Source organism: Camelus ferus, chromosome 18, assembly GCF_009834535.1.
Source record: "Camelus ferus isolate YT-003-E chromosome 18, BCGSAC_Cfer_1.0, whole genome shotgun sequence".
NCBI classification, from domain to species: Eukaryota; Metazoa; Chordata; class Mammalia; order Artiodactyla; family Camelidae; genus Camelus; species Camelus ferus.
Genome location: NC_045713.1, coordinates 11,644,775 through 11,667,471, shown reverse-complemented (window position 1 = coordinate 11,667,471; position 22,697 = coordinate 11,644,775). Strand labels below are relative to the sequence as shown.

General features: G+C 44.8%; 1 protein-coding gene across 3 annotated transcripts; it reads left to right on the top strand.

The window, feature by feature from the left end:
- The first annotated feature begins 2,484 nt into the window (after window positions 1–2,484).
- On the top strand, window positions 2,485–21,104 carry LOC106728457 (zinc finger protein 33B). 3 transcript variants are annotated; one of them, XM_032459986.1, is made up of 7 exons: window positions 2,485–2,821; window positions 3,235–3,431; window positions 4,204–4,352; window positions 7,697–7,838; window positions 8,122–8,217; window positions 14,639–14,716; window positions 15,081–21,104. In XM_032459986.1, the coding sequence occupies exons 3-7, from the start codon at window positions 4,296–4,298 to the stop codon at window positions 17,744–17,746; spliced, it is 3,039 nt and encodes a 1,012-aa protein (XP_032315877.1). In that variant the 5' UTR covers window positions 2,485–2,821; window positions 3,235–3,431; window positions 4,204–4,295; the 3' UTR covers window positions 17,747–21,104. The 3 variants fall into 3 exon arrangements, with proteins under 3 accessions (XP_032315877.1, XP_032315875.1, XP_032315878.1); XM_032459984.1 differs by lacking the exons at window positions 2,485–2,821; window positions 3,235–3,431; window positions 4,204–4,352 and having other exon boundaries at window positions 7,545–7,838; XM_032459987.1 differs by lacking the exons at window positions 2,485–2,821; window positions 3,235–3,431; window positions 4,204–4,352; window positions 14,639–14,716 and having other exon boundaries at window positions 7,545–7,838.
- Window positions 21,105–22,697: the final 1,593 nt, after the last annotated feature.

The following is a 22,697-nucleotide window of genomic DNA, read 5'->3' as shown; positions in this document are numbered from 1 at the left end:
ATTCAATTTAATACAGCAAACTTATTATTGTTAGTCCCATTTTGTAGATGAGGAAATTGAGACACAAAGAAGTCTCTTGCCCAAGGTTTGCTGTGATTCAAGCCCAGGCGGCGTGGCTCTCCAGCATGCCCCTGGCCCTTTTGGGAACTGGAGCTGATGGACAGAGTAGCGGGCTCCTTTAACAGAGCACATCTTTCCTGGGGGGCAACCTGTTCTGTCCATGTTGGGTGGGCTGACCCCCCGACGGTTGATCTAGGGGTGAGCACAGGACCCAAACAAGCAATGAGATTGCTTCTTTCAGTATTAAGGGGGAAGAAATCCTCTTTCTGGGGGGCCACTAGGTTGATGAGATATGCTTTTCACTGTCAGCAGGTGCTGCGTGTCATGTGGAGAAAGCCTGTCTTGGATGTGTGGAGAGAGAAGGCTGATGACATCACTTGTGTGTGTCTTTGGCTAGAACTGTTGCCCCGGCCCTACAGGGATAACGTCTTGCTCTAAAGCTAGTTGGAGTTGGATTTCCGTCACCAGCAGCGGGTAGAGGGCTGACCAGTATAGGGGAGACTGGGAGCTTTCCAAATGATAGTGGAAGTTACACCGTGATTAGATGCCCACCTTCCTGTCTTTCCACATTTGGAAGGTTCCAGTTCTCAGAGAGGCATGGAGCCCCGACCAGGACAGCCCACCTGACTAGCACAGTGTGTGATCCCACGGGGGCCTCTCTACACTTCTGAAGGTGCCCTCACAGGTGGCTGTGCAAAGACCAGGTTACTGCATGCGTGATGATCACGGGGGTCTGTGTAGGCTGTCTTTGCTTCAGATGTGTAGGTGGTCGTGGAGGGGAGGAGGTGGAAGCTGTCTCCCGTTTGATTTTGATTACTCCTGTGCCAAAAACACCCCCCAAATTCAGTGATTATGTGCAGATTCTGTGGGTCAGGAGTTCAGCAGGCACAGTGGGTCTGTCTTTTCTCTGCTCCATTATGTCTGGGGCCTCAGCTCTGGGGAGACTGGGCATTGGAACCGTACACCTGGACTTGGGCTAGCATGCCCATAGGTGGGCCTCCTTGCATGGTGTGGTAGCCTCCAAGTGGATGCATTCCAGGGATCTGAGCATGTTCCACACTCAAGGCAGAAGCTACATGACCTTTTATGACCTCACCTGAGAAGTCACCTAGTGTCACTTCTACGCTATTCCATTGGTCAAAGCTAATTCAAGGGGAGGGACATAGAACCCCAACTCTCAAAACTAGAAATGTCAAAGAATCTCATGGTCATTTTTTTAACTGCCATGTCTATCATTCCACTTCCTGGGTGTTAGCCCCTAGAATAAAGCCATCTTCATTCGGATTTTTAGGAGAGCCTCAGCAGAACAGCTCCCCTCCTCTCTGCTCTTCCTAAAGGGAAAACTTGCCACATGTCAAACATACAGGCATCTCCAGGAATCCTTAGATATGCAGAGAGATATTCCTGAATAGCTATTACTCTACCAAGAAGAGTCCACCAAGGACCTCTAGACATTTGAAGCAATCACTTTCACGAATATGTTATAAATATCTTTTCTTAGTTTGTCTTTAAACTTTCTTCCAATTTTTAATCTGAAACTGAAATGTGTAACTTTCTAAAATAAAATCAGTTTTTAGCTTAATGGTTTCTCAATTTGTTGTCATATGTTTTCCCATCCATTGATTTTTATATCCTAAAATTCACTATGCTTTAAGAATTTTCTTTTGAATTTTAAAATCTTGAAACCAGATAAAACTTATTTACTCTAATGTGTGAGCTAGAGATTTAACCCTAATTTTATGTGTGTGTGGCACTGGTCGAACTAACATAACGTTTGGAGTACTTCCCACCAATCCCAAAGGTCATTTGGTGAAGTGTTAAATACCCTTTGTCCTAGGCCGGTTCTCTGGGTCCTCTTGATCCTTTCGAATTTTTTCTTTATAGTAAAAATGTCAGAAAGATGCACGCCTCACAGTTCAGTACAGCCATCTCCGGGAGAATGCGTGAGATACTCTTTTTTTTTCCTCTTCATTTGTATGCATTTTGATCTACGTTCAGTTTTCGTGTATTGCTTCTTAAATTTTGTCCCCCTCTTCTTTTTCATTACGGTTTTAAAAACTGCTTGTCTGGACCATTGGGTTAAAATTTTCATCTGTGTTTTTTAATCTCTCCCTCGCTTGGTGGCTGCGAGGAGGCCCCCCCACCTGCAGGCTGGGGTGGTGGATGACAGGCGAGCTAAGGTTGGGGTGATGTGGGGCGGGGGCGTGGAGGCGGAGGGGCGGGGTGAAGTCGGTGGAGGAGAGGTGGCGGTGATGTGGGAGTGGGGGGATGTGAGGAGAGAATGGGGCGATGTGTGCGCGTGGGGGTGACGTGGGAGTGGGGAGTAAAGCGGGCCCGGCATCGCGCGGGCCCCGCCCCACTGTGGGCGGAGCCTCCCAAGGGCCCGCCGCGCTCGGCGCCGGGCTCTGTGCGCAGGCGCGCGTCGGTCCTCAGCGGGGCGTCCTGGTGGTCTCAGGCCAATCCCGGCGCGGTCGCGCGTGAGGCGGGCGATGGGCCCTGGACGTCGGCGGCCTGGTCCGCGCCGGCGGCCCGAGGCGGCGGAGAAGGGCGCGGGGCGGGGCCCAGAGGCACCGCAGCCAGGGCTGGGTCCACACTGAATGCGGGGAGCCCTGGGGGTCCCGAGCGAACGCGCAGGAAAGGCCGCGTCTGGGGAAGAGGCCGCGCTTGCTGCGAGGTCTTCATCCGCGTAACCGCTGAGGAGGCCGGAAGGCGGCCCGCAGGAAGGAGCGACAGGCACCCTGGGGCCCCGCGGACCAGGCAGGTAGGACGAGACGCGGTGCTGCCCCTCCTGCGCGCGCCGGCCCGAAGCCGGACGCTGCCCGTTCGCGGCGCTGGCGTGGCGCGCGCTCCCAAGGCCCCGAATACGTGACTGAAACGCGTGTGCTTGGCTTTCCCGCAGCGGTGTGGATCCCGGGTTTCCTCAGTTCCCTTATACTTGTGGCCGATTCTGCACAGTCGGGCCGCGTGGACCCACCCCTCTGCCGGTCTCGCGCCGCGTGTGCGCTGTCCAGGGGCCCGAGGGCGCTGCAGCCGAGGCCAGCCTGCCTTTGTCCTCAGCCCCCTGGTTTGCGTTCGCAGAAGTGCGGCTTGAGATGTCTGCTAGCTGTGTGTTCTTAGCGAGGCAGATCTGAGGATCCTGTTGAAGGTTCTGGCTAAAATGGATGTGTCCCCTAGGAACTGCTGGAACAAAGCATCGCTACTAAGGCCAGGAGGAGGGGGACTCCAGGAATAGGAATCTCACTGGGAAGAACTACCCCCTCCAGCCTCTGACTGAGACCCATCAGAGCTCCCGGAAAGAAGCAGAAGAAAGCCAGTAAAGGAGCGTATCACCCAGAGGGAGCAAGGCTTGAGTGATTTCACCGCATTCAGCTGTGAGTTACTGCGGGAAAGAAAAGGGAGCTGGGGCTGAATGGTGGCAAGGGACGGACTGGACTGCGTGGGAAGTGTCACCAGATTGGCGGGATGCTGGAGGGGTTCCACAGCTGGGAAGCTTTTATCTTTAACCTCCACTCTCAAGTGGCGTCCTCTCTTCCCTTCATTCTCCACTAACCGTTACCAGAGGCTGGACAGCTTGCTCACCATGTCCATCACCATGTGTGGCATCTGGAGTTGTGCTTTTCTGTCGTTCTTGATCTTAGAGACAAGAGTAGTCGTTCTGGGAGGGTTTGCCAGGGTTATGTATTTTTGTCTCATTTGACAGAAGGGAAGAAGAATCTGGAAGGTGAGGTGACTTGCCAAGGACGTTGGGAGTCCTGGCTTGGTGCTGTCCACACGATCACACAGAAACAAGTTTCCTCTTAAAAGATCCTTTTGAGAAACAGTAAATTAGAAAAAACAGTTTAAAAAAAAACCCGTGTTTAAGGCACCTACCCCTTTTTTCAAAGCTTTATGAGGATTCTTGGATTCAAGGGGTTAAAGTCTTGATAGTAAAACAGAGACACAAGATAATCTTTAGGGGGTTTCTTCTTGCTGCATCAGTTTTAATGAAGACACTGTACTTCATATTTTTGAGATGCTGCCATTTGCTTAATAATTGTTTTAAAAGTTTCTGTGTTACTGAGAGGGAGACAAATAGTTGAAGCATTGGGGAAGATTGCAAATGTGAGTCACAAAGGGGTAGATGTAACCTTCCTCTTTCTCCAGGACTAAAGGTCATCCGGCTGGTGTGTGGGTGGTTTTAGGAGGAGAGTCTGGGAGCTCCTGGTATCCTGGTCCTCTTTCCTGCGCTTCTAGGTATGCCTTCCCAGGTTTTGACACTCTTCCAAGAACAGCAGAAAATGAGCAAATCCCAGGTGAGTTATTTCTTTACTCCCTATTTCGTTTTCTAGTGGATTTCATGGCTTTGAAGTGTGTTCATATATTAAGAAGGAAAAGTGGAAATAGATAAAAAGCTACTTGTGGGTAAATGAAGAGTGAGTGGGTGGCATCTGACTAGCCGGCAGAGGTGGCGTCGTCTGTGTCAGTCATTTCGTCCTGCAGTCATCAAAGGCGAGTGGCACACCTGTCTTTGATCTTCCTTATCGATGAAGGATTTTCATCATCTTTTCCTGGGACAGAAAGACTTCCTGGCACTGGGGCTTGGGAAGGATGTCTTTGAAGGCCTCCAGATAGGAGAGAATCTTGTAGTCACCTTCCTGTAGCCTGTAATTACTCTTCACTGGAAGGGGAGGGCAGAGCTCAGTGAGGTTTAGGAGGGGACCAAAGCATTGTGGACTCCGTGAAAAACTTTCTGAGCATCCACTTTGATCTAGGGGGTGAAACCTCGGACTGTCTGGAGGAATGAAAGAAAAAGACTGCATGTCCTTAAAATTACTCTAGAAACTGTACAAGTTGGATGGCAGGTAGTTCAGACTCAAAGTCTTTGGCAAAAGTTTATTTGTTATGCATTCACATTCTTTTTAATTGTGGTAAAATTTATATAACAAATTTGCCATTTTAATCATTTTTAAGTGTGCAGTTCAGTGGCATCAGTTAAACTCAGAATGTTGTACAACCATCATCACTGTTTCCAAAACGTTTTTGTCACCCCAGACAAACACTCTAACACGTAACCAACAACTCCCTCTCTCTCCCCAGCCCCTGGTCACCTTTGATCTACTTTCTGTCTCTCTGAATTTCCCTATTCTAGGTATTTTATATAAGTGGAATCAGACACTCTTTGCCCTTTTGTATCTGACTCTTTTCACTTAATGTAATGCTTTCAAGGTTCATCCACGTTGTGGTGTGTATCAGAGCTTTATTCCTTTTAATGGCTGAGTAATATTCCGTTGTAAAGGCATACCTCATTTTACAGTGCTTCACAGACATTGGGTTTTTAGAAATTGGAGGTTTGTGATCCCTTGTGTTGTCAGATGTTGGTTAGCATTTTTTAGTGATAAAACATTTTTAAATTAAGGTGTGTGCCTTGTTATTTTAGACATAGTCCTGTTGTACATGTGACAGACTGCAGTATAACATAAACAATTTCTGCGTGCACTGGGAAACCAAAACACTTGTGTGACTCACCTTACTGAAATACTTACTTTATTTTGGTGGTCTGGAACTGAACCTGCAATATCTCCCAGCTGATTATCCACCACTTGTTAATGGATGCTTGGAATTATTTCCACCTTTTGGCTTTTAACCAATAGTGCTACTCCGGGCATTCGGGTACAGGTATCTGTGTCTCCATCCATTCCTCTGTTTGCAGTCCCCCTTCTTCCCCACTACTTGCCTCACTCTGTCCTGATAAAGCTCAGGGGCTATGTCCTTGGCATAGAACCCAGTGGCCGTGTTCCAGACCTTTGCTTATTAGCATATTCTGCCTCCTGTGGCAATTAACCTCTTCCACCTTCTGGAAAGCCTCCTTCTCTGGTGTTCTGTGACGTCATTTTTCTGGCTTTATTGGGCTCCATTCTGGTTTGTTTGTCTCCCTCACAGCATCTTCCTCCTCTTCTGCCGAGTCTCTCGGCTTATCCTCAGCTCCTTGTCCCATGGCTCTGCTGGAGCTTCCTGAGGTTCCCTGCCCTCCGCGGTGGTGACACTTTGTAGCCTGGGCTCTTCCCTTGTGTCTCACTCTTCTCCATACACATGGCCAGAGGCACCTCGTTTTCAACTGTTTAAAAATTTAAATGATCACTTCCAGCTTCCCCTATTTCTCATCGGATGATGGAGCACACCAGGTGGTGAGTGACACGGTGGTGAGTGACGCCACCTCCGTGGGGTTCATCCCCTCCCCGCATCCTGTGTGGCATCTGGGCTTTACTCCCTCTAAGGTGTCCTGATGTTTTAAACCCGTCTTTTCTACTTAATCCGTCTCCCCATGTCAGAGCTCTGTCTTCTCTCCCTGCGCTGTTGGAGTAGTTTTCTGCTGCCTTCTCCCTGCGGTTGTCTGTCCTTCTAAGTTAATTATATCTGAAATGCTGCTCCAGTGATGCCGCCTCAGCCTGGAAACCACCGAGGGCTTCCAGCCCTCCAGAGGGCGAGGCTGAGCCCCTCGCGGTGAAGTTAAGGCTGTTGAGAACACAAGCACTTCGTTTCTGCTTGTTTTATTAAAATACTTTTTAAAATTATTTACATTTCACTCAACATGGGTTTATTAGGCATTTGTTCAGCATCTGAGGGGCTGAACTGTGTGCCACAGACTCTGCTCAAAACAGTGTAGAGGTCTGGTCTTCGAGGACGATGTTGAAAAGGAGTGGGCAGAGGGGACATCCTTTCCTTGTTCCTTGTGCTAGTGGGGAGCGGCTGGTTTCTCACCAGTAAGTATGATGTTAGCTGTAGGTTTTTGTAGATACTTTTTATCAAGCTGAGGGAGTTCGTCTTTATTCCTAAGTTTACTGAGAGTTTTTATCATTTGTCAAATGGTTTTTATGCATCTATTGATATGATCATGTGCCTTTTCTTTAGCCTGCTGAAGTGATAGGTTATATCAATTGATTCTTGAATGTTGAACCAGCTTTGAACCTGAAATAAATCCCACTTGGTTTGGGGTATAATTCTTTTTATACATTGTTGGATTTGATCTGCTAATATTTTGTTGAGGATTTTTGCATCTATGTTCATGAGAGACATCGGTCTGTGGTTTTCTTATCTTGTAATGTCTTCATCTTGTTTGGTGTTAGGGTAATGATGGGCTCATAGGAGGAGACAGGAACAGTCTCCTCCATTTCTATCTTCTGAAAGAGAATTAGTGTAATTTCTTCCTTAATGTTTGGTAGAATTTATCAGTGAACCCATCTAATCTTGCTGCTTTTTGTTTTGGAAGGTTATTAATTATTGACTCAATTTTAAAATATAGATTTATTTAGATTGTGTATTTGTGTATCTTGTGTGAGTTTGGCAGATGTGTCTTTGAACAAATTGGTCCACTTCATCTGGGTTATCAGACTTGTGCGCAGAGAGTTATTCATTATATTCTTTTATTCTTTTGATGTCAATAGGATCTGTAGCTACAGCCGCACTTTCATTTCTGTTATTAGTAATCTGTGTTCTCTCTCTTTTTTTCTTAGTCTAGCTAGACGTTTATCAATTTTATTGATCTTTTCAAAGAATCAGCTCTTATTTCATTGATTTTCTCAGAATAAACATGTTAAGTACTATTTCCCACATCTCTCTCTTTCATGTCACCCAATACCGAACTCTTTGGCTTGAGCAGAAACGTGCTGGTCAGGAGTCCGTGTCATTCAAGGACGTGACTGTAGACTTCACCTGGGACGAGTGGCTGCAACTGACGGGCATGCAGAGGACCCTGTACCGGGACGTGATGCTGGAGAACTACAGCCACCTGGTGTCCGTGGGTGAGCAGCCTTCCTGGTAGCGCCCCCCAGCTGGTGTTTCCTCTCTCAGCCTCCAAAGCTCAGGAGCCCTTGGTGGAGTTTCATGACACTTGTGTACAGCTCATGGGTCAAACAGGATTGCTTCCACTGGCCATGGAAAGAATGTTTTCGTTCTCACCTCCCTACAGAAAGGTTCACATGGGCACCTTTATCGCGTGACCCCTGAACCTGCACCTTCCTTGTCCTTCAGGGGCCTGATGTCCAAGCAGCTTGTCAGAAGTCTTATCCCGTGTCTCACGCACAGGGTGCTGCATCACCAAACCAGAGGTGATCTTCAAGCTGGAGCAAGGGGAAGAGCCGTGGCCACGAGAGGGAGAGCTCCCGGGCCGGAGGGACCCAGGTGAGTTAGGCGGTATCAGGAAGAAGCCAATGGGAATCAGGTCCCAGGTTAGTTGGTTCAGAAGTTGAGACCTTTGGTCTGTGTCTCAGAACCCTGTTTAGGGGCCTTGGAGCTTTGGGAGTAAGTGAGCAGTAAGCCAGCCTCAGGTCGCCTGACCCGCACGTCCGTCCGCCGCTCTCAGTACCAGCGCTCCCCTTTCCTGCCTGCCTTTTAGGGGTTGGCCATTCTCGAGCCCAGCGCTGAAGCCTGCCTGCCCCATCGCAGACCTTTGTTCTTGCTTCCTCCTTCTCTAGTACTCATTTTCCCTCCGTTTCCCGGGCTGCTTCCTTTTCACTGCCCCCCAGGCAGGCGTGCGTGCATTCCTTCTGCAGGTACTCCTAGTCCGCGCTCCGAGTCGGGGACTTGCTGGTGAACACACTCTGTCCCTGAGCTCCTAGAGCCCCCGGCTGGTGCGGGGTGGGGTAGACATACAGAAAGAAGCCCACGTGTCCGGTGGTGGCAAGAGTGGGGGAAGAAGTGAAGCAGGCTGGCGGGAGCTAGAGAGCAGGGCGTGCTCTTTTACAAGGCGGTGGGAGAATGCCTTTCTGATGGAGTCGGTAAGGAAGTGAGTCCTGCGGATTCCAGGGGCTCCAGGCAGAGGAGCAGCCAGAAGGGACAGCCACAGGGCCGAGCTCCTGCCACATGAGTTTGGCGGAAGTGCCCTGAGAAAGACAGGGAGGCCAGTGTGGCGGCAGGAGCACCTGAGACGGATGCTGGCAGGAGGTGACATCAGAGGTCGCCAGGGGCCAGATGATGTCTTACAGGACTTGGGAAGGGCTTTGATTTTATTTTGGGTGAGATGGGTAGCTGTTAATGGATTTCTGCAAAAGAATATGTTTTAAAAGGATTTCTTTGATACTATGAAGAGAAAATTGGGGCTGGGGCAAGGGTGGTGAACACAAGTGAAAACAGAGACAGTGTGACACGCTGGCCCCTGAAATACCCACAGCCACCACTGATAAGGTGAATCTGAATTGACTGCTCAGCCTGACAGTCTTGGTAGCATCTTGGAGGAGAGTAAACAAGGCCGGTTATTTATGAGATTTGAGGGTATGCCTTAAGGTATACTTTTTTAATGCAGTGCTTGATAACCATTGGGTAAGAATCAAAATTTAATAGTTTAGGACTTGTGGACACAGCAAGGATTGAATAGTCCTAGAGAACGACCAGTTCACTATCTATTGGAAAGGTGAGAAGTTGTTTAAAAGGGTTTTGAGGAAGTTTCCGAAGTGAAAAGTGAAATCATTTGCAACTTTTATCTTCCTGGGCATGAGCTTCCTGGAGGAGTAACATCTGCTGATGAAGACAGAACAGTGGTTGTGGTGATGCAGAGTAAGCTGGGCGTTGACGGTCTCACCTCTCGACGGCGAGGCAGTGTCTGCAGTGGCTCAGTGTGACGTGATGGTGGTAGAGGTGACGACGCGGTGCGGCTTCGTATTGTGAGAGTGGGCTGTGCTGCTGGGCTGGAGAGAAGTGGGGAGGCAAGGGTGGCCTTAGTGACGGGACGGCAGGTGTTTACTGAGATGGGGGGATGGTTCAGGGCAAGTTTTTAAGCAGTTACTTTGAGAAGTGTCAGTGATTTGAGGTGATTATTAATGATTCCAGTTTAGATATTGATGAGGCACTTGGACATACAGATCTGGAGTTGGAGAACAGGCAGGAGTGCAGGTTAATTCAGAAGTCAGGTTGGAAGGTGGTGTGCGGTCATGACAGAGCCTTGCGGGGTGGAAGTGGACAGACAGGAAAAGAGGCTGAAGCCGAGGGCCTCACCACACAGAGAAGTCACATGCTTAAGAGAAGGAAACTGAGAGAGTACACCTGGAGGCCAAGAAAGGCACTTTTCAAGAAGGAAAGAACAAACTTCTGATTTGAAAATGGAAATATGAAGTCAGCATTTCCCCTTTTTCTTCTTGTACACCATCTAAAGCCACCAGGAGATGAGAAACCAGTTGCAGACTCATATTTTCTACAAATCTGAGAAATAGCTAAACTCGAAACCAGGGCGTGAGTGGAAAAACCGTTGGAAGCAGTGAAAACTCAAGCTGTGTACCTGCGCCTTAGGGGGCTCTCCAGGAAGGAGGCGGAGGTGACTGACCCTTGGTAAAGCACCGGAGGGGGCTGCAGAGGACTGTGGCAGGAACTTCCCTGCCACCCGCTTCGGTTCTGAGAAGCGGAGGCGCGGGACTCAGGATGGAATCACACACAGATGGCCTTAGCTGCAGTTTGGGGGTAAAAGAGACTTTGCACGTGAAAACACCCAGAGAAATGAGAGCTAATCAGATCCAATGTTAAGTCCTTGGTCCTAAGCAGCCAGTGAAGGATGCATGGAAGTTTTCATAAGAAAAAAAGACGAAGAGAAAAAAGAAAAGGCCAAAAAAATTAGTTAAGTCAAGAACACTCAACCTGAAACATATTGTCATAGAGAAATATTGTGACCAAGCATTTCACTATGAATAATTTATAACTTAGTGAAGCAAATGCGTTTATGATGCAGAAGCACAGGATTGTGTGTCAGCACCAAAGAGAGAGATGGGGAGACCACAGGGCATTATCTGAAGGCTTCCCGTTCTCAGGTACGAACCGGAAGAAAAAACATCCCAACAAAAAGATGTATAAATTTGGAAGGAGCACAGGAGCTGAAAACAGTGAAGGACCTGGAAGAGAAGCACAGGGAGTGATCAGAAGGAGCTGGATATCAGGGCAAAAGTAAGTGGTCACGTGTGGCCGACTGAAAAGGGAGATTCAGCACACACATAATTCAGCCCTCAGGGTACAAAGCCAAAAATAATTGAATAGAACAAATATTTAAAGATGTATTTCAAGTAAAACGTGCTGGTATGAAAGAAGACTGGAGTCTACATGAAAAGGGCAGAGTAACTACGGGGAAACTCACTCAGAATTGTTACCAGCAGGATACAGCCTAGGGACGTTAATAGATTTTTGAAGAAAGAAGATTCTTTTTGGTCTGCCAAAGCAAAGAATTAAGTCATTTTTAAAAACTTTGTTGAGGAATAATTGACAGATACAATTGTATATATTTAAAGGGTACAATGTGATGATTTGATGTACACATATATTGTAGAATGATTACCAAGATTAAGGTAATTAACACATCCATCACCTTACATAGTAACATAGGTAACTTGTGTGTGTGGTGAGAATGATTTAAGATCTACTCTCAGCTTTCGGGGTACAATACCATGCTGTGCACTAGATCCTCAGAACTTGAATTAAGTCATTTTTAAGAGGGAAGTAAAAATTAAGCTGATCTCAGACATCAATAGTAGCATTCAGTGCTTTTTAAAAGCAGTGGAGAAGGAATTACAAAATCCTTAAGGACTAAAAGTAAATCCCAATAATTTATATGTAGACAAAATGTTACTCAGTTAAAGTAACAACAACAAATTAAGTTTGAATACACAAGAATGCAGGGAATATTCTTCTCATGAATTCTTCTTAAAGAATCTACTAGAAAATGAACTGGAACCAAGAAATGATAAAATATAATATAGTAAAAGATAGTTTTTGAGTACTGACTTAAATATTAAGCCTGAAACTAAAGTGGGAATTGAACAGAATAGGATTAAAAACCAAAGGATGTCACATTTTAGGATTATTAGATATAAAATTTAAAATTTGTGTGGAGGAGCAAAGTCCCCAAATAACCAAAGCACTTCAGAAGGCTAGGAAACACTAGGCTGGTGAGCTTGCCCGCTCAAATCCAGTGCTAGTCATGTGGCTGTCGTGTGATTCTGGTGTAAAAATACATGGAACAGAAGTAAGATCCCAGAACCAGCTCCATACTGGTGGAGGTCAGTTATGTGAGAGGACAGGCAAAGGGGAGATTATTCAGTAAGTGCTGTTGAGAAAATTATCCATATGGGGGGAAGTATTTATGTCTTTGATCTTTATACAAAAATCAGTTTAAAATATATAAAATCTCAGGAAGAAAATATAGTGGGATGTGTTTGTAACTACATAAAAATAGGGGACTTGATGTTTGATATTATGTATTATCATGTATTTACAGTCCTTAGGAAAGGGTTTCCCAAATAGCATACAAATACTGTTTATAGAAGAAAAACAGATTAATTATGCTAAGAACACTCACTCATTACAAAACACCATAAAAATTCAAAAGACGTGGCACAGAGTGAGAGAAATTACTTGTAACACATATAACCAGCAAAGGCTTAATGTCTAAAATACATTCGTGGCTTTTCTCAGACAGAAGCTGAAATAAGGCATTTTACATTATCCATTTTACTTAGTTTCTGCTTCCTCACACTAGAATGTCAACTTCATGAGAACAGTTTTTTTTTTCTTTCATGTCTGTGTTTCCACTGTCTAGGAGACTGCCAGCCACAATGTAGCATTCAGTAAAAGTTTGTTGAATGATGAACTCCTACAATTCATAAGAAAAAGTCACCCAACAGAGAAATGGATAAAAGACATACATGAAAAGGAGACACAAATGGGAAACAAGCGCAAGTGATAAATGGGAGTATCTACAACTTCACTGGTAATCAGAGAAATAAAAAGTATGACAGTGAAATAGCATTTTGGATCCTCAAACTTGGCAAAACTTAAGACATTTTACAACAGCAAGCAGTTCTGATCACACAGTCACTCTTTGTCTGGGAGGAGTCTGTGTCAAGATCTGGGCCTTACAGTGTCCCCTCCCTGTAATCCTCCCCGGTACCTCATCTGCTCCTAAGAGTTAAACTTTTCACTTCACCCAGTAATTGAAAAATTCCCACCTCCTCTCTCAGCCTCATCCACTCTCTGCTCTCCATTTTACCTGAGGTATTCCAGTCCTTTCACTGTCAGTGTGGCAGAAACTAACCCTAAAATCATTTCTTCCAAATTGTAAATCTTCTCACATTCCTTGTTTCCCCTTACTTAGGTTCTGACGCTTTTCTTCTGTATCTGACAACCATGAAAAAACACCTGCAGCACTGATCTCTGCATAGTTCCTCTTATTTTTTATTTTCCTTTGAAAACTGTCCTCTGTAGCTTTTATTTGTACTTTCCAGTGACCTCACTCAAAACCAGAGCCTTATTCTCTGATGCCTTATTTCATTCCTCATTGTAAGTATATGTGTTTAAACCTTGTTAGCCTTATGTGAGCCTCGGGTTCCCCCTGTTACTTAAGCACCTCTTCTTAAAACAAGCATATCAGTCCATGTTCATCTCTCTTTTTGGTTGCTGTTGCTCAGAGACTCGTAAGTTCCATTTGATCCCACCTCCTGAACTGCTCATACATCCCATGCACCTCTTCCCGAGGTTTGCCTGTCCAGAGCCTTAAGAAAGGGCTTAGGACTGTGCCTGCCACGCAGTTCATGCTCGTGGTGCTTATTTTACACGTCGTTAACGTTTGAGCTAAAGTTCTGGCCTTTGTTTTGAAGTGCTGCTTAATTGCTCTAGCCGACGTTAATCTGTTCCCTCTTAGAGTTCCTATTTCACTTAGCAGCTGAGCCACAAGGAACTCAGAGGATTCTTTTTAGTATTATTTTTAATGGAGGTTCTGGGGATTGAACCCTGGAGGTCGTGCATGCTAAGCGCACGCTCTACCCCTGAGCTGCACCCTCCCCTGGAACTCAGACTTCATCGTGTATTGTGACACCTGACAGCATCTCGTTATCACCTGAGGCTTTTGCCCCACCCTTTTTTTAACTCTTCCTTAATTTGACATGTAATATATAATAGATCAGCTCATCTATTAATACTGATAGACACGTTTATTCAGAAAGCATTTCCTAAGTACAAAGGCCTATATCACTTACCTGTAGATTCCGATTCATAGGGTAGATAGGTTGACTTGGGGCCATGACTGTCTGTACTCTCTGTTTTGAATTAAAATGACCAGGTAACTCTGATGCATAATGCTTTTTGAGGGTCACCAACTATACATCTACCCAGAGGGATCAGAGGTGACGGCAGAGACATTAAAACCTGCTGAGAGCGTGCGCTGTGGTTGCGAGAGGGAAACAGAAGTGCATGACACAGTTTGAAGTTCAGTGCTATCACATATCAAGCGCTACTGGATTAAGGTGGCCCTTTCTCCACGGTGTGTGTTAATGAAAAGTGTAAGTGGTGCCTATTTCCGTGTTGGAGAAAATGCAGTTTAAGAGGCGTGATTTGAATAATGTATGTGAGGCAGGGGGAGAGAGAAAAGATGAGAGAGAAGGGGGGTACATTTCCTGGAGGACATCTGAGTTCCTAGTAGAACCACAGCTGAAAAGCAGACTGCCAAGTGGACAGATCTGTCAGACTTGTGGCTTGTGATTGGGAATAAAGATTTTAAGAAGTGTGTGTTGTGTATTTTTGAAGGATATCTTGAATAACTAATAAAAACCTTATTTTGTCCACTGGCATATAGGCAGTGGGCTGTGCCTGTGTACGTACAGATGCCCTGTGTTTCCTGCACCCAAGCCTTCCTCTGCTGTTTCTCCTGAAGGTCCGTGTATAGTAATACCCCTCACTCTGCTTCCCATTCATGGTTTTTGTTGGACAAAAACCCAATTACCTGAGAGTTTCTGTATCATCCTTTCTCCTCAGCTCACTGTTCCTTGTGTTTAGTTTCTTCTTTTCATTTTAATTATGAAGGTCTTATTTTTAAAACAGCAAATACATGTGTGTTCATTGTAGTCTTACTCTCCCTTTTCTATTTTTCTTTTTTCTGGTCTAAGGAGAAATATATGCTTGGTATTTTATCCTAGGAGCTTGGGACTGAAAAATGAACCGACATAAATTACATTTACATAGGAAATGTGTTAACATTTTAAAAATACATTTAATTTTTCTTATTTATGACCTTATAGACAGAAGCCAGGAAAACCAAGATAAACATTTGTGGCGAGTTTCACTCATTGACAAAAATACACAGACTAAGAAGAGAGATGATGTTTTCAGAAAAACACCCTGTCAATATGACTTATGTGGAATGAGTTTGAATAATGTTTTGGTATCAATTATTAGTGATAAAAATCCTTCAAGTAAGAACTCTAATGAAATTAATACATGTGGGAAGTTGCTCCTTGGTAATAATCGAGAAACTACTCATACTGGAAAGAAATCTGATGAACATAACCAAGATGGGAAATCCCAAGGTCATAATGAGGACCCTGTTGAGCAACAGAAAAGTCACTTTTTGGGACCACCTTCTGAAGGTAATGATGGTGGAGCAGCCATCCTTAGTGAGGCAGCCGTCATGACAGCTTGGAGGGCCCAAGCAGAAGAGAAATCCCGGGATTATAAGGAGCAGGGGGCAAACAGCAGTGACGGGTCAACCCTTGAAGTCCAGCAAGAATCTCACACGGGGAAGGCTCACTCTGCAGTGAATGAGTGTGAGAAGCCAACCCTCGTTGAACATCAGAAAGTTAACGTGGAGGAGAAAACCCATGAATGTAATGAAACTGAGAATAATCTCAGGAAGAAGTCCCATCTCATTCAACCTCATAAAACTCAAACAGGAGAGAAAACATTTGGATGTAGTCATTGCAAGAAATCTTTTTATCAAGAGTCCCACCTCATTCAACATCAGAAGACACACACGAGAGAGGAACTGTGTGAAAGTAATAAATGTGGAAAAACCTTCCAGAAATCACAACCCACTGCCCCTCAAAGAACTCACACAGGAGAGGAGCCCCGTGAATGCCGTGAAGCCCCTCAGGGGTCAGCCATTGCTGACCAGCAGAGAACACAGCCGGGAAAGAAGCTTTATGTATGCAGTGAGTGCAAGAAGTCTTTTCGTCACAGCTCAGCCCTGAAAGTCCATCAGAGAATTCACACAGGAGAGAAGCCCTATCAGTGTAAGGATTGCGGGAAGTCCTTCTACGCAAAGTCAAACTTCAACCATCATCAGAGGACTCACACGGGGGAGAAGCCATATGAATGTAAGGATTGTGGGAAATCCTTCTGTGTGAAATCAAACCTCACTAAACATCAGAAAACGCACACAGGGGAGAAACCTTTCAAATGCAATGAATGTGGGAAAACATTCTTACAGAAGTCACAGTTTGCCGATCATCAGAGAACACACACAGGGGAGAAACCCTACAAATGTAATGAATGTGGAAAATCCTTCTACTATAAGTCAGCCTTACATGTACATCAGGGGAAGCATACAGAAGAGAAACCCTATAAATGTACAGAGTGTGGGAAATCCTTCTGCTATAAGTCAGCCCTGATTATACATCAAGTATCTCACACGGGGAAGAAACCCTATGACTGTAATGAATGTGGGAAAGCCTTCTGCGTGAAGTCGAATCTCACTAAACATCAGAAAATCCACACAGGTTTGAAACCCTATGAGTGTAATGAGTGTGGCAAATCTTTCTCCATGAATTCGATCCTCACTGTACATCAGAGAACTCACACGGGGGAGAAACCCTATGGATGCAATGAATGTGAGAAATCATTCTACAAAAAGTCAGCCCTCACTAAGCATCAGAAAACTCACACAGGGGAGAAACCACATGAATGCAATGAATGTGGGAAAGCCTTCCATATGAAATCAACCCTCATTATACACCAGAGAACCCACACTGGAGAGAAACCCTTTAAATGTAATGAATGTGAAAAGGCATTCTATGCGAAGTCACTTCTTAATATTCATCAGAGGAACCACACAGGAAAGAAACCCCACGTCTGCAAAGAATGTGGGAAAGCCTTTTCCATGAAGTCAAACCTCGCTGACCATCAGAGAACACATTCAGAGGAGAAACCCTATGAGTGTAATGAATGTCAGAAGACCTTTCGCCACAAGTCAACCTTAACTGTACACCAGAGAACTCACACAGGGGAGAAACCCTACAAATGCAGTGACTGTGGGAAAGCCTTCTCTATGAAGTCAGCCCTCAGTCAGCACCACAGAATACACACCGGGGAGAAACCTTACGAATGCAAAGAATGTGGGAAAACTTTCTTCCAGAAGTCACATCTCACTAAACACCAGCGAACACACACAGGGGAGAAGCCTTACGAGTGTAAGGAATGTGGGAAAACCTTCTTCCAGAAGTCACACCTCATTGAACATCAGAGAACACACACTGGGGAGAAGCCCCATGAGTGTAATAAATGTGGAAAGTCTTTCTGTTACAAGTCAGCGCTAACTATACATCAGAGGACTCACATAGAAGAGAAACCCTACAAGTGCGACGAATGTGAGAAATCTTTCTGTATGAAATCGCACCTCACTGTGCATCAGAGGACTCACACAGGGAAGCACCCGTTTGAATGTAATGAATGTGGGAAGACTTTTTATGTGAAGTCAAACCTCGTTAATCATCAGAGAACTCACACAGGGGAGAAGCCCTATGAATGTAGGAGATGCGGGAAGTCCTTCTGCATGAAGTCAACCCTCATGGTCCACCAGCGCACACACACGGGGGAGAAGCCCTACGAGTGTGACGCGTGTGGGAAGTCCTTCTGCAAGAAGTCGACTCTCACAAAACATCAGGCGATTCACACACGAGAGATACCGTAAGACGCAGAGAAATGTGGGAAGTCCTCCTCTGTGAAGTCGTGTTTTGTCCCACCTTCGAGAACTCACGGGAGGAGCCTTATGAATGTAATAACATGGAGACTCTCTTCTGCATGGATTCAGTCTTTCATTGGCGGCAGGAGGCACATGGGTGGGGTTGGAGGGTGTTCTGTGAATGAAGTGAATACTGGGGACTGCTGTGTCATGCCTTACTAAATGTCAGACTGCATCAGGAGAGAGGGCTCCAGGGACAATTTTAGTATCCACCTCCGAATCAACTGTATGCTTCAGAGAAGCCACGGGTAAAACACAAAGGAAGCAACAAAAGTATTAAAGCGTTTACAAAGTCGCAGCTGACTGAATATTAGGTAATTGATAGTGGAGTGAAAGTATATAAATGTTTTATTTACAAAAGCTTTCAAGAAAAAAACTTTACTATATAAGAAAAGAATTAGTACTGAGGGGAAATCTATCAATTTAGGAAATACAGATTCATTTTTTTCCCTCCAGAAATAATGTAATACTGGAAGTGATCCCAGGGTACCGACTTTGGAAAATGTGAAATAAGATGTATCTGATGCCACTGATGCTCACTGGCGGCGTGTGGACACAGGCCGTAGCAGCAGACTGCCTGCCTTAGGCGCTTGAAGTGCACCTGAGGTAAGAAGGCTTCCGTCCGTCGGTAAGCGACGCGCCAAGGTAGAGTGTGTTTGATTTCCACGGCGGATGTCAAGATAGTTGTTGGTGGGAAATGCCTCCCCGTAGCTTAGTAATTATCATGACCGTTCTCTCACTGAACGCCACCAGGGTTTCTTTGTACTTTGATAGTGCAGTACACATTATAAGTGACATATTTGACAAATCGGAAGCACTGTGCCAAAACATACTGTTTGTTTTTTTTTTAGTAAAAGATTTATTTAGAGAGATGGACATGGGAGAGGGGGGTGGTTGGTTAAAGTAAAGGTAGATACATGCTCCCTAGGTAAGAGCGAGGCCACCCCGGAAGGCAAGTGACCTACCATGACATATTATTAAGTGGGAAAATCAGAGTACAGAGAATTGTATACAGCCTGCTGCTTTTTGCGTAAGAATTCAGAGGAACCACATATACATACTGTTGCTTATTTCTGCAAAGAGAAACACTGGAAGGATAAACCCCCAGCTATTAAAAATGAGAAGTTGGGCGGCAGCGGCGAGCAGGAGGTGGAGGGAGGAGTGGAAGCAAGGTTTCTTTGATTTTACCTTTTGATGAAATTTTGACTTTTGAACACATGTAAATGATTTACACATTCAAAAGTGAGCAAAAGCAGATTCTGAAATTGAAAACAAAGAGACAAATCAGCTTGATATCAAATTGGCAACCTAACCACACACAAAATAATTCTTTGAAGAAACTTCTGCACGTTGTATCGTGACTATACGTCCTTAACACGTTGATCGCCACGTCACCTGACTCTGGGTGACAGTTGTGCTTCCTCGGGGGCACCCAATCAACAATGGGCGATCAGCGTGTTAATGGGATGTGTTTAAGGACAAAAAGGCCTGCAAAAATTGTAAAATTACCACCAGCCTTCATGTTAATATTAGTGTTTGAATCTGTTTTGTGTATATTGTAGGATAAAGCAAAAAAAAAAAAAAAAGTTACTAGGAACCAAAATTTCCAGTTTAAGAGAAGAGATGACCATAAAAACTAAATAATTTAGGTAAAGCAGCCTAAATGGAGGGGGAAGGGTACAGCTCAGTGGTAGAGTGTGTGCTTAGCATGCACCAGGTCCTGGGTTCAATCCCCAGTACCTTCATTAAAAAATTTTTAAAAAATTGTCTAAATGATAAATACAAATTGAAAATATCACACATTATTTTTTTAAATTATGTTATTTCATAGCTGTGTCCACTGAGTGGCACCCCCACAGTGATGAGCAAATTCTGTCCCCAGCATTGCCCACTACACGGAACTAGGACCTTGGAGAAATAGTTGAGTGTAGGTCTGGCCCTTAAATGTCCAAGGTGAGCCTCTTGGTCAGAAACGGAGGAGGCACTCAGAGATTAGTGGGGACATGGCAACGGTCACAGAAGCTGGCTTCTGGTCAGATGTGAGGTAATTTGATTGCCAAACAGAATGACCAACTGACAATAACATTCAAATAACCAAAAATCTGACTCCACAGCAATACACACAAAACAGAGAAAGGAGCTAAGTTCATTTCCACCCCTGGAGGTGAATCTTAAACTGCTTACTCTGTGATTAGAGGGAAAGAACTAGGTTTCCAGCCTGTCCTTTTAGTAGGAGCAGTTTTTCATCCTGTTCTAGGAAGGCTTTCGTTACAGAAAAATATCAGCTAATAAATGTAGAAGGAATGACAGAATTTGGAAAATCGCTAATTTGCAACCTCTAGTGCATCTAGATGGATGTTCAGAGAATTAGAGGCAAAGGAAGCAGGGTGTCTGTGCCGTGCCAGCGTGCCACCCACAGGCGCCTTACACACTGAAACTGGAGAAAGGGTACCTTCACAGTGGAATGACTGACTGCCTCACATTAACCAAGTGACTGAATGTAGCATTACTAGTAGCGGTGACATTGTATCTTTTGAGATAAAATATGAAATGCTTACATCACACTGTTGTGTATTCTTACCAAAATATTTCATATGAATCTAATCAATTGTATATTAGTCTTTTAGTTTATAGTAAACACAGGAAATAGAGGAACAGCTTCAGGGAAGGGGACAATCAGACAAATCTAGAATGTGGGGCCTTTATCAAGACAACTGGCCTGGTCTCTTCAAAAGTCAGTTTTTTAAAAGGAGAAAAGCAGGGAAAGACAGCTTTTTGATTCAGAGAGACATAATCAAATGCAGTGTCTGAACCTTGATTGGACCCATAAGTCATCTGGTTCAAGAAGACATTGACATAGATATTTTAGAGGCAGCTGGAGGAAACTGAATGTGGGATGGGTATTAGGTGGTATTAGGAAATTAGAGTTAATTTTTTAAAGTGGGATCACTGTGGTTCTGAACATTAGTGTGTGTGCGTGCACGTATGTGTAGGACACGCATGGTGACCACGGAGAGGTGAGCTATCAGGATGTTTGCAGCGCTGATGTGATCCAGGGAGAAACGCATCCACGAGTAGACAAAGCAAACTTAGCAAAATTATAGCAAGTGTTGAACTCAGTGGTAGGCACGTTGGTATTCACTGTATTTTCCTTAAAAGAGCTCTGAAAATTTTTGTAAAAGCTTTTGGGCAAGTATCACATCATGTATCTGTTCTCTTACTGTCTTCTGGTATACGTATTTAAATAAAGGTGTCCAGGGTTACTGATCTGCTCTTTAATAAAGCCAACAATGCCTTTTTTTTTTAAGTGTTTGTCTTGGGTTTAACTGTTTTAATGAAAACATTTGTGAAATACTCAAAGGTAGGTACAGCACTGTTACCAACACAAGCTTGTGTTCAGCAATAGCTGTAAACAGTAGTGCTTAGCACAGGAAAGTTGTACTATGTATACAAAGTACCCGTCCGTCTCCTACTCCTGATGAGGTTAGGAGGGGGGGCCTGCAGAGGGACAGGGCACATGGCCCAGGTGCTGGGAACCCAGGAGCCATGTGCCTAACAGGGCAGCAGGCACTGGGCCCTGACACTTGCTTCCTTTTTTTGCCCTATGTCCTTGCAGCAGGTGGCAGGCTGCTTTCCACTTCCTCCTTGTGGTCTGTTTTTCCTCCCCTCACCAGGGATTATTTCATTTTGGGCATATGACCAAGCAATGGTCCACAGGATATTTAGGGAAGCATTCTGGGTGACTTGGGGGAAAAGGTTTTGTCATTGTTAGGCCCAGAGCAGAATGGCACTGCCTGGTTACAACCCATTGGTCTTGCATCTTGTGACTCAGGGCTGGTGGTTGGGGGATGATGAGCAGAAAAAAGGAAGGTGGGCAGTGATGACAGAGTGGTGCCTTTACCAGCTCTGATGCTGATCTGTATCAGAAAGACCCAAGGTCATTTCTTCTGTGTAGGCCTGCTGGAGTTGAGATTTTTCTGTCACTTGTGGCTAAAGGTGTCCTAATTTTGCAGAGGTATAAGTTTTTAAAATTATGTAATTCACAAGTGTTAGATACAGGAATTTGGGGGCAAAAATGATTCACTGGCTGCTCTCTGCTCTGTAAATTTTCACCTAATGATGAAATAATCTTATTTCTTATTTGAGAGAAATAGAGTGCAGGAAATTTCCTTTTGGAAACTAGTTACATTTTTAGGTATTTCTCTTTATAGGAAACAACCTTTTAAAAATTAAATGACTTACTCATTGATCTTTAACCACTTTTTTCTTGACAGCATGCAGCTTGATGTAAGTAAGGGTCTGATTTTATTTTTCTAATGAATTGTGCGTTGTCCATACACAAGTCATCTTTTTGTCCCTGATTTGAAATACTGTCTTTGTCAGGGATTAAGTGATCATCTGCAGTGGCTTTGCTCTTTGCCTGCTGAGCGCAGTTCCTCACATCCTTCCAGAAAGCAGCGGAGCCCCAGAGCTGGCATGCTTCCCAGAGGTCAAGGGTCAGTGGAGTCGTGGCTGGGGGGTTCCTAACAGCGGGTGACCGCAGGCCAGCGCTAGGTGTGTTTTGACCTGGGAGCTGCCAGCAGCTTGGTTATGCCTTTTTCTATTATTTATATTCTCGGTCTTGATTCATAGCTTTTAAGTACTCCAATTCGTTCTGGATCTGTTTCATTTATACAGTTCGTATTTTATACTTGTGCTTCAGAGCATGTTTGAATTTCTCTTGCTTTGTAATGCTTTCCTACATCTCTCTTTATTCTGTTTTTCAAAGCCTTCTTGGCTTCTCCCATATTATTTATTAGAAACAACCTTTAGAATGGACTTAACCAGGGTCCTCTCCAGAAACCTTTTGGGATTCTGACTGAGTTTAAATTCAGTCTCAAGTAACTGCCTGCCTAGCCCT